This window comes from Denticeps clupeoides, chromosome 17 (assembly GCF_900700375.1).
Source record: "Denticeps clupeoides chromosome 17, fDenClu1.1, whole genome shotgun sequence".
Lineage (NCBI taxonomy): Eukaryota > Metazoa > Chordata > Actinopteri > Clupeiformes > Denticipitidae > Denticeps > Denticeps clupeoides.
In genome coordinates, this window is record NC_041723.1 from 18885156 (window position 1) to 18897400 (window position 12245).

At 44.0% G+C, this 12245-nt stretch overlaps 1 protein-coding gene across 2 annotated transcripts in view; it reads left to right on the forward strand.

Moving 5' to 3' along the window:
* The window catches only part of jph3b (junctophilin 3b), a 39350-nt gene that overhangs the window by 22702 nt on the left and 4403 nt on the right, over positions 1-12245 (forward strand). For both annotated transcript variants that reach the window (XM_028959006.1, XM_028959008.1), the window contains 2 exons: positions 7544-7668; positions 10398-11305. In XM_028959006.1, coding sequence (XP_028814839.1) covers positions 7544-7668; positions 10398-11305 — 1033 coding nt within the window. The remainder of the gene's footprint in view (positions 1-7543; positions 7669-10397; positions 11306-12245) is intronic.

The following is a 12245-nucleotide window of genomic DNA, read 5'->3' on the forward strand; positions in this document are numbered from 1 at the left end:
GTGCGCTCCATTTACATGACCCTGACACTACTGATATACAAGAATAAATTCTACTTTCAATCTACATAATTATTTTGTAGAAGCTAAAAGAGCTTCCAGGTTTTCTGGTGGTTGAACTATGCTGATGGATAGGGGACAAATTCCTCTGCCATTTCAGGATTGGGACTTAACTGCTATCAGTGGTGTAAGTGAACACTCGATGCATAACAGCACCCCCTAACTCTGTTATGAAGTATTTTTGGTTTTGTCACGGGTGTTCGCCGGTACTCCCCGCCTCTGGAATTGCCAGGGGGAACATGGACAGCGTGACAGATCCTCTCGACCCGACGGTAGCTTTCGTAGGCCGCCGAAAGTCTGTCATGCTTGGGGAAACTTTAAAAACATGGACTGGATCTTGGGCAGGGCACTGGCAATTACCGGAGCAGCGTCACTGGAATCCGGACGAGACGGTGGCGTCGGGGGACGTCCATACATGGAACCTTGAACATGGATCTGTGGTGCAGACGTCCTCTCAACCAACCACGGCTCCCTGGAACTCAGCGGGGCGTAGATCGGCTGCGTCCACATGGTCGGGTCATTCTGTCACGGGTGGGATGGACATGGCATGAAGGAGGACGCATTCGCACAATCACACGACAGGGGAACATCTACACGCACAATGACCCGACGGCGAACAGACACGAACAGGATAGTTTTATACAAATATATAAATAGACACCAGGTGAACACGATCAGGGAACATTACACAGGACGAACATGAAACTCCGGTCCGGACTCCGGATCCAGAGTAAACCCCTGCCGGTCCGGATCATGACAGGTTTTCATTCAAAGGCAGTCCATTTTGAATTGAAAAATAATATATTTATAAAGCTTTTTCTACTGATACATAATTTTAAAAGAGACCACACAAGTCACCATTATTATTGCCCCAGAGTCCATGTTGCATGTTCTGAATTTTGAATACTGTTATTTATGCACTGTTATTCAGCTTTAACACAAGTGTTAACACAGCTTTAACACAAGTATTTTGTTGCACAATAGAAATGCCCTCCCCATGAACCATTTAATCCATATTTTACCACAAATAGCACAAAGCAGCAGAATTTTTTATATACAAGGCAGCATTGTTAAATGAACAGTTTGCTGTTGCAGCTTGGAGGGGGTTGCGCTGAAATAACAATACAGCCAGCTTAAATCAACAACAACATTTATTTCTTATATTGCCCAAAATCACATACAGTATGTCTCAATGGGCTTTGACAAGCCCTACAGTTCACACCCCCCACACTTGACCCTTCTGCACACAAGGAAAAACTCTAGGAGAGAGAAAAATAAATAAATAAATAAATAAATAAATAAAGAAACCCCAGAGAGGGACCCCCTTCCAGCGTAGAGTGAACCTGCAAATGGTATCAGTGCAGGGCTGGTGGTGATTTGTACGAAAACATAGTAATAAGTCCTACAGTTGGAGTAGGGTTGGAGAAGTCCAGGATGTAGTCCAGTGTCATGGTCTAGATTACGTGTCCATAATGATGCTACTGGTCCACTTGAAGATCCCTGAAGCTGTAGTTGGAACGGTGGTGGTGGCTGTGGTGACCCTCTGGTTCGTTTCATGCTATGTCCTCGTTTAGCAGTTGTCATGAACCAGGATTTATCTGCTTGTCTCTTCACTGGAGCCTGCCAGTAGTCTGGGCGCTTGATTCCGTGTCTCGGAGGAAACAAACAGAAGCAGCGGCAGACGATGGCACTGTAAGACCAATACTGAAATATATGGTTATAGTAGTACATTGGTGCTACAGTGGCCCGGTACCCTAACTAGGACAGCCTAACTATAGTGAATTTAACTTTGTCTGTGTCTAACAGGGGGACTCTGTGATAAACTGGACTTTTTAATTGACACTGTGTCAAAGTGAAGTGAAATGAGTGTCTAAGACTTTAACAAAAAGCCAGAGAAAAGAGATTTTGAGATTGGATTTAAACACTGAGACTGTGTCTGAGTCCCGGACACTGACAGGCAAGCCATTCCACAACTGCGGAGCTCTATAGGAGAAGGATCTGCTTCCAGCTGTGACCTTCTGTACTTTTGGTACCAGTAGTGACCCCGCACCCATTGATCGAAGGGGGCGTGCAGGTCATAAAGAACTAAAAGTTCACTCAGGTATTGCGGGGTGAGACCATTTAGAGCTTTATAGGTCAAAAGTAGGATTTTGTTGTCAAGCCTAAATTTGATGGGTAACCAGTGCAGTGATTGTAAGACTGGGGTGATGTGGTCAAATTTCCTAGTTCTAGTTAGAACTCTGGCTGCATTCTGTACTAGCTGGAGTTTACTCATGCTCCTACTAGAGCATCCAGACAGTAATGCATTGCAGTAATCTAACTTTGATGTAATAAATGCATGGACCAACTTTTCTGCATCATGCATTGAATGATATTTCTTATTTTCGCAATATTTCTAAGGTGAAAGAATGCTATCCTAGTGACATTATCTATGTGCGAATTGAATGAGAGACCTGCATCAATGATGACACCTAGATCCTTTACTTGAATACTCGGTGATATAGAAAGGCTATCCAGGGTTATGATGTAGTCAGCCAGCTTATGTCTGGCTGCTTGAGACCCAAGTACAAGAGCTTCTGTCTTGTCAGGGTTTAACAGGAGAAAGTTGGTGAGCATCCACTGTCTAATGTCCTTCAGACAATTTTGTTCAGCTGCTGCCTTTGATCTGGCATTGCTGACAGATACAGCTGTGTGTCGTCAGCGTAGCAATGAAAGCTAATACAGTGTTTTTACCTAAAGGTAACATGTATAGGGAAAAAAGTAAAGGACCTTGGTCAGAACCTTGTGGAACACCAAACTCTACTTTACTATGTGAAGACGAAACACCATTGATATCCACAAACTGAAATCGGTTGGTCAGATATGATCTGAACCATTCAAGGGCTGTTCCCTTAATCCCAATAACATTCTCTAACCTGGCAAGGAGAATAGCGTGATCGATAGTGTCAAACGCTGCACTCAGATCAAGCAGGACAAGCAGCGAGATGCGTCCCTGATCAGAGGCCAACAGCAGGTCATTACATCAGTTCACAGTGACTACTGGCGATGCAACAGAAAAGAAATGACCCTAGGAGAAATTTTTCCTAGACTACTCAGAAAGAGCAACATAAGATTACTCAATAAAAAGCAACTCAGTTTTGGAGTTAAATCAGAGTGTCATCCACAGTTTCATGTAGTCAGACACTTAAATGGTGTCTGGGAAACAGGTCACACCTGATCAGCTACAGCACATTAGTCATTTCACAGATGTCCAATTGAACAGGTATATTGAATGAGCTTCATTCTGGAAAAAGAATGAGGTGGAACCTGGTTCTTAGTGACTTTGGGAAGCATGTGGACCAAATCAGCATTTGTGTTTTAGGTTTTTTGCTGTGGTATACTGTGGAGTGTGTCTAGGTCAGACCTTTCACTTCACAAAGTCACACTGCACAGTCACAGAACCAAGGGGGAAAACCAAGAATGTCTGTGGTTTGAGCTGAGGGTGGTAGTAGCCTAGTGGGTAACACACTCGCTTATGAACCAGAAGACCCGGGTTCGAATCCCACTTACTACCATTGTGTCCCTGAGCAAGACACTTAACCCTAAATTGCTCCAGGGAGACTGTCCCTGTAATACTGATTGTAAGTCGCTCTGGATAAGGGCGTCTGATAAATGCTGTAAATGAGTAGTCTGTCACTCATCCTCTAGGAAAGAGCAGATGTGGAGGATGTGATGAAACACACACTCACAAATAACAACAACATTTATTTCTTATGTAGCCCATAATCACATATAGTGTGTCTCAATGGGCTTTGACAAGTCCTACCCCCACACTTGACCCTTTTGCACACAAGGAAAAACTCCACAAAAAAGGAGAGGGACCCCCTTGCAGTCCTACAGTTGTAGTGGTGGAAAAGTCCAAAGTGTAGTATAGAGCATATGTCCATGTTTGGAGGTACTGGACAGTGCAGAGTAGGTTTTAGTCCAGTGTTGCAGAGTACATTGTGTGTTCTTTAGCTGTTACGGTGGTGGTGGCTGTGGTGACCCTCTGGTTTGTTTCTTTTTGTCTCATCAGCAGTTCATTGTTAGAGACAAGCAGATTTATCTGGTGGTTTCTTCATTGAACTCTGGGCACTTGATTCAATGCCTGGGAGAGAACAAACAGAAGCAGCGACAGACGGAGGCATTAAACAACTGGTACAGAAATATGTGGCTATAGTTGTATATTTGTGCAACAGTGGCCCAGTACCCTAACTAGGACAGCCTAACTTAGGTGAATTTAACACTGTCTGTTCAGGTGTGTTTCAGTTTAGATTTAAATGCTGAGACTCTGTCTGAGTCCCAAACACTGACCGGCAAGCCATTTCACAGCTGCGGAGCTGTATAGGAGAAGGATGTGCTCCCATCTGTGACCTTCTGTATTTGGGTACCAGTAGTGACCCCACACCCTTCAAACACAGGGGGTGTGGTGGATCGTAAATAACTAAAAGTTCTGCGGAGCGAGTAAAAGGTAGTCAGTAAAAGGTACTGCGGACCGAGACCATTTAGAGATTTATTGGTCAAAAGTAGGATTTTGTAGTCAATCCTAAATTTGATGTGTAGCCAGTGCAGTGATTGTAAGACCGGGCTGATGTGGTGGAATTTTCTGGTGCTAGTTGAAACACTGGCTGCAGCATTTTGAACTAACTGGTTTACCATGCAATACATTTAACTAAAGAATTTCCTGCATTATTTCTTAATTATTTCATTTGATTAATTTAAATGTAGATGCATGTTTTATTGGTGACTCCACACACCATTAACACAGTCAACAAAACACACACACAACAGCATAAACACACTCTTAAAGCCCCAATGCAGAAAGAGGTAAAGACGTTCTCACTAAATCATTAAGCTTATTACTACCTCAGGGTCATCTGGAAAGCAGGGTCATATCCTTAGCTCCACACACACATGTGCACACACACAGTCACACATTACCTTTATGGTTTTCATAATTTAAATTCCATTCATACTCTGCAATGCAGACCCACACACACACACACGCACACCAGCAGTGTTAAAACAGAAGTAGACGTGACCTGTCTGATTGTAGAAGTAAAGCTGGGGCCACCTGTGTGTCAATAAGAGAGATTATGTCTGTTGCTGGATCAGACTCGGCCTCCTGGTGACCTTTAGCAGAACATTACTGCTTTTACACACACTCACACATGCACACACATACTATTGCACCTGCTTTAAGTCTTAGTCTAATGCACACCAAATTTGGAAATTTAGGATGTGTGTTCACTATTTATATGTGGAGAATGGCCTCACATAGACAATAATGTGTGAAATGTCGTTCCTTGTTCACACTAGAGAAAATGTAAATAATTGTTGAAATGTATTGTTACCTTATGTGTGTATGTGTGTGTGTGTGTGTGTGTTTCTGGGGTATTAGCTTTGAATTGAAGATCCCTTCTCTTCCTCTCTGCTCCTGTCCTTTATCTAGCCACCTCTCACTCTCTGCTCTCTGTCTCTCTTTTCTGTGTTGCCAGGACAACAGCAGCTACTGTCATGTAGCAGGATGTTTCTCTAGCAAGCATCCCACCCAACTGACTTCACTCAGTGACACACACACTTTTCATCCATATATGTTTTATCTATGTATGGTCTGTGTATCTATTAGGGCCAGTGGTGGCCTAGGGGTAAATGAAGCAGCTCCAAAATCAGAAGGTTGCCGGTTCAAATCCAGAGCCGCCAAGGTGCCACAGGTGCAACTGAGCAAAGCACTGTCCACACACACTGCTCCCCGGGCGCCTGTCATGCCTGCCCACTGCTCACTCAGGGTGATGGGTTAAATGCAGAGGACAAATTTTGTGCATGTGTGTGCGTATTAGACTCATTTGAAATACTTTGTTTAAATATTTCTTAAAGGTGGTGGTAGTCTTGGCTAGTCGAATGGAGCAGGGCAAGTCGTTCCACCAGCCAGAGACAACAAAGGAGAATAGAGTTGATTGGAATCGGAGACCCTGTGAAGAGGGAATTTTTAATTTCATTTCGTTTGCAGATCTGAGAGGGCTTTCGGGAGTGTAGCTAACTAATAGATTGTTCATATAAGAGGGTGCACTTCCATTTACAGCCCTATACGCAAACATCAAGGATTTAAACTCAATGCGAGCAGCTACCAGGAGCCAGTGGAGAGAGGTTAGAAGAGACGTGACATGGGTGTATTTCGGCTGGTTGAAAATGAGGCGGGCTGCCACATTTTGGACCTTCTGGAGGGGTTTTATGGTGACTGCAGAAGCTCCAGCCAGGAGAGAGTTACAATAATCGAGTTTAGAGATGACCATGCCTGGATGAGGAGCTGCATAGCCTGTTGTGAAAGAAAAGGCCTAATCTTGCGAATGTTGTGGAGAGTGAACATGCAGGACCTGGAGATCGCAGCAACATGATGGTTCAGACTTTCGTCAGTCCAAACTCCAAGGCTTTTTGCAGACGCCGTGAGTGTTAGCAGTAGCGAGCCAATTTGAATGAGAAGTTTTGCTGAGGGGAGTTGTTGCCTGGAAAGATCAGAATCTCCGTTTTGGATAAGTCTGAGAGACAGGCAGAAATTTTTGTTGCAATAGTGGTATCTTCTGGTGGGAAAGACAAATAGAGCTGGATGTCATCAGCGTAGGAGTGATATATAAAGCCATGAGATTGGATGATGAGACCAATTGAGGGGGCCAAGAACAGAGCCTTGTGGAACCCCTGTGGTTACCCTGTTAGGAATGCTCCAATATAAAAAAAAAACATATTAGTGATTAAAAGAGTTACTGCCATGATTATTTGCTTCTAGCCACAGTCATTTACAAATGAAGCAGTAGAGCAGGTGATTTGTAACAGAACATTAATGATGATAGCTGCAAACAGTGTACTTATACTGGACTGCCCTAAGTTCTTTTAACTGCATTGTGAAGTTACAGCTTACTTAGATTTATTGAGCTGAGCTAAATTTGAACTAACTTAAACATTTTGTAGAGATAGTACTTACTTATTTTAAGTACTTAACATTTTTACATAGTTTTACATTTACATTGGTGGAATTTATAAGACACCCTTATCCAAATCGATTTAAAATAAGTAAGGACAGTCCGCCTGGAGACACTCAGGGTTAAGTGTCTTGGTTCATAAGCGAGTGTGTTAACCAGTAGGCTATTACCTAGTAGGTAACAGTGTATCGAGTACACTGCTTTATGGAAACATTCCTGATGTCAGCACCTTCTTTCAACAGGCAAATGTACCCTACCACACTCGAAAAGTTACTTCAGAATGGTTTGAGGAACACAAGTTTGAGGTGTTGAATCAGTCTTAACATTTTCCAGATAACTAGAGTGTCCTTACAGGTTCTCACATGGATCATGTTGACAGTTCAAGGCTTTATTCTAGTACAGATACATTGTATATGTCTGTATTGTTCATAACATGAGCACTCAGCATGCAGCTTTATGACAAGATTTGCCTATAAATGTTGTTTCTCTTTCAGGACAGCACATGCACGTGGGAAAGCAGAGGCGGCATTTACAGCAGCACAGAAGGCTCAGGAAGAATGTCGCCTGGCTCAGATTACAGCCAAAGAGTTTTCCCCTTCTTTTCAGCATCATGGAAATGGTGAGTTGCTCTGATAAGCCTGAAGCCATTTTAACTCAACCCAAACTCCTTTAAACCAACATGACTCTAATTTTAACTCAATGTTAATGGACTAATGCTACGGCTTCATGGTTAAACCTGGATGCAATCTGACTCCCCTTCAGCAGTTCTCTCCACCAGTTCCCTGCTTTCATTAATGAAAGGGTTTCCCTGGGTTTGAGCCTGGGCCCCCAAGGATGAAGGGCTCTAAAAATACTTATGATGGGATATTATATTCGTGAAATAGAAGTGACCAGAACTCTACATTCTACATACAATGTGTACATTACTGATTTTCTCCACATTACATTCAGCATCACTGTAAAGTATAATTGTTTTAAGGTGAATCACTTCTTATCGTTCTTATATACTTCTCATAAAGGTATTAAATACTTGGAACACATATTTGAAGGAAAAAAATACTTTATTCCCTTCAATATACTAGTTAAACAATATGGCATCAAGAAGAATACATTCTTAGAATATCAACAAGTTGAATATATAGTAAAAAGGAAATTCAAGTCTAATCAAATCTAATCTAACTAAATGGGAGGAGGAACTATCAGTCAGCTCAGACCACAATTTCTGGTGTCAGATTCAAAAACATTTCAATTGACTAGAAATGCCAATCTACAACTACAATTAAAAGGTCTGCATGGAATGCACTTTACAGGCCAAAGAACTGCTCACACTGTCAGGGTGACACACCTGACAATTACATCCACACTCTTTGGTTCTGTCCACCTTTTCAGACGTTTTGGTGCAGGACTTGTGAAGATTTATCAAAGTGTTTGAAATGTACCATTTCACTTCAGTCTACTTGTTGGGCATCCTAGACAGTGTTACCATGGAAATTAATACACTCCACATGGCTTTCACTGCCTTACGCATTGCTAAGAAATCTGTTCTCGTGAACAGGAGAAATAAAAATCTGAATATCAACCAGTATAGAGATCATTTGCTGGACTGTATAAGTCTTGATGCAGCCTCTGCCGGCACTTTAGGTCAATCTCTCTGGGATCCTTTGTTCAACTGCATCACATAGTGGGGGTTGTGGTTTCGTCATACTTTGGTCATTGTTATCCACTCTAAAGGCGAGGGGGATCCACCAGGGGTGGAGGATGGACCCAACCTGGGTGTCTATTGTCTTATGTAGTCTTGGAGTTGACTGAATTTTAGTGGTACTGCCGCCAAGCACCCCACTCTGGATGGGCACTGGATTTTTCCCTGGTTAGATTTCGGGGAGTGGGGGTGCCTATGGGGGTCAGCAGGGGAGCCTTGCCCCTGATCCTTTCCTCCTGTCGCTAAATGCCTTCCATCTCTCACTCTGTCATACCAACATACAGTCAGGTCCATAAATATTGGGACATCGACACAATGTTAACATTTTTGGCTCTATACACCACCACAATGGATATCACATGAAATGATGTGTTTTCTTCACCAGGGAAAGGATTCTTCTGTCATCCACCACAGTTGTGTTCCGTGGTCTTCCGGGTCTTTTAGTGTTGCTGAGCTCACCAGTGCATTCCTTCTTTTTGAGAATGTTCCATACTGTTGTTTTGGCCAGGCCTAATGTATGCTTGTGTTTGTGGGTGCCTGCAGGTCAGGTCCTGGACTATTCTTAAAACTAGTTGGTATTAATACTGTGAAAAAACAAAATAGCATAAATTAACCTGCTTAGCAAAGCCATCCGGACTTAACCATGTAGTAGTAGTACTAATAATGATATGTAACTTTCATATGAGGCCACCGTGGCACACACCCAACCCCATCTCCCCCCTCCCTTCAAATGTCTAAGATGCCACCTAAAATCTTGCCTAGTAATTGTTTAGGTCTGGCCCTGTTTGGACTCATAGAGAAGACCACAGAGGATGTGTTTGAAGAATATTAATCAGGAGGCACAAAAGGCATGTGGCAGTGGTGGCCTAGTGGTTAAGGAAGCGGCCCCGTATTCAGAAGGTTGCTGGTTCGAATCCCGATCTGCCAAGGTACCACTGAGGTGCCACTGATTTGATGCTCCCCAGGCGCCTGTCATGGCTGCCCACTGCTCACTCAGGGTGATGGGTTTAATGCAGAGGACAAATTTCACTGTGTGCACTGTGTGCTGTGCTGCTGTGTATCATGTGTGACAATCACTTCCTCTTGTATCATGTGTGACAATCACTTCACTTTCATAAGAGTTTTGAGTGTGAATAAAAGTCACTGTGTTTACCAGAGTCCTTGCAGTGCCTGGTTATGTTTGAATGACAGGAGCAGAAAAAAGAAGCTGCAGGGAGGTCACCAGTGACCTTTCACAATGTAATCACTGAGGGGACTGGTCTGAGACCAGCACACATGCACAACAGCATCTGACATCACATATTAGCATACCTGCTGGAGATTTGCACAATAGGGACTAACATTTGTTTTAGGTTATTGAGAGTCCGGCAGCTAAACTACTGTTTAGAGATGTGTGAAGGTGGAAGTTAAGCCTGAGGAGAAGTCGGTAGTCTCAACAAGGGGACTTGGCAAAACACTGCAATTAGATATAGAGGTATAGTGACAGTAGTGTAGAGAATGAGCTGAATGTATCAGACACATGACAGACAACACCATTATTCAACTGATCAATTTCATTCAAATATTGCATACGTTTTCATATTCTTTCCTCAGAAATAATTTTCTGTTTTGAGCAATTGTCCCCATCTAGAATGTGTTTCTCTGTGCAGGTGTTGAGTGCCAGAGACCCCAGCACCAGAACTCCAGCGAGAACGATGTGGAGGCTCTGTCCAGTGGAACAGCTGAAAGCCCAGAGCTTTACATGAAGGGCAACACACCACCTGACCTGACCCCTGATCTCAGCCCAGCACTTAGCCGGCCCTCATCCCCTCCTGCCAGCAGCAGCCCGGCCCGGTGTGTCCTGCACCATGGCAAGAGTGCCCGCTTCCTGCGGCAGTGTGCTGTGGACGACGAGCATGTGGGAGGAACATCTGAGATCCAGGTGCTTGTAGAAGGCAGAGGCGGGGGTGGGGCTGAATGCTGGAATGAAGAAAGGCGGGTGGGGCGCAGCACAGGGGGCAGCAGCTGCTCCACCACCCCATCCCTTCAGGATGATGTTCGGACCAATGGACATAGACATGTCTCCTCCAATCATAAATCATCCAAAGATCATGGCTCCTCCAATCACAAGTCCTCACAGGAGGGCAACCGATGGACGTCTTCAGAACGTGGTGACCAAATGGGCCATAAGCGCCTACTGGAACAGGATGAGGAGAAGCTCAGTAATTATGAGATGGAGATGAGACCACTGTTGCCAAGAGACACCACCTCCCACATGTCCTACAGAAATGAAGAACGACACCATGGTCGCCACAGCAACTCATGCTCACACCCTGGCCACAGACAGCGTGCAAAGGCTCGGGATATGACAGGAAGCCGTGCCCAGGGTGGGCGGGGTGTAATGAGGGAGGAGGTTGGTCCAGTGGATTCTGTGCAGAAATTGGACACTCTGCATGGAGCAGAGAAACTGGACATGGGCCCCCTCTGCAGGGACCTCACACTCTCTACTCCTCTCAAATCTTCACCCATTGCACCAGATCACAATGGTGAGAAGAAAACCCAGCTCAAATCCAACTCGGTGAGTAACCTCCCTCTCTTAATCTGTCTCTCTTTCTCAAAAGACAGTAAACAGGGGGTTGGTATTGAATTCACAGTCTCATGCTGAAGTAGCCTAGTGGGTTTTACACTCTACTCTTAACCAGAAGAGCATTAAATTCAAAGGTTCAAATCCCATTTACTACAATTGTGTCCCTGAACAAGACCCTGAGTCTCTCCAGGGGGACTGTACCAGTAACTACTGATTGTAAATCACTCCGGATAAGGGTGTCTGACAAATGCCATAAATGTAAATCCTGTGTCCTTGGTTGGGTACCCAACGTTTAACCCAGCATTTAGCAAGTAGTAATATTTTAAGGGTTCAACTGAAAGTAATAATTAATAATCCTGGATTATTTATTATTTTGTAGACAAAATTTAGTCAACTTTTAAATCATACTTCAACTCCCTCCAAGTGAGCTCTCATTTTTAGATTTCAAAGAGAATGAGGTTCTTCATAAGGAGTTTCCTCATCACAGAGAAAGTGAAGTGCTTTTTGCAGTACAGTTTGTGTGGTGAAGGGGTGGGGGCAGGGGGGTAGGGAGTCAGTTCAGCAGTCTGATGGGTTGAGGGGGAAAACTATTGAGATACCCTGATGCTGCAATAGTGTCTGCCAGATTGTCAGTGGTGGCCTAGCGGTTTAGGTAGGAACCCGTAATCAGAAGGTTGCCGGTTCGAATCCCGATCTGCCAAGGTGCCACTGAGGTGCCACTGAGCAAAGCACCGTTCCCCACACACTGCTCCCTGGGGCACCTGTCATGGCTGCCCACTGCTCACTAAGGGTGATGGTTAAAAGCAGAGGACACATTTTGTTCTGTGCACTGTGTGCTGTGCTGCAGTGTATCACAATGACAATAATCTCACTTTTCACTTTCAAAAGTCCATGTGACGGGTGTGAAGGGTCAAGCACAATACACAAGGCC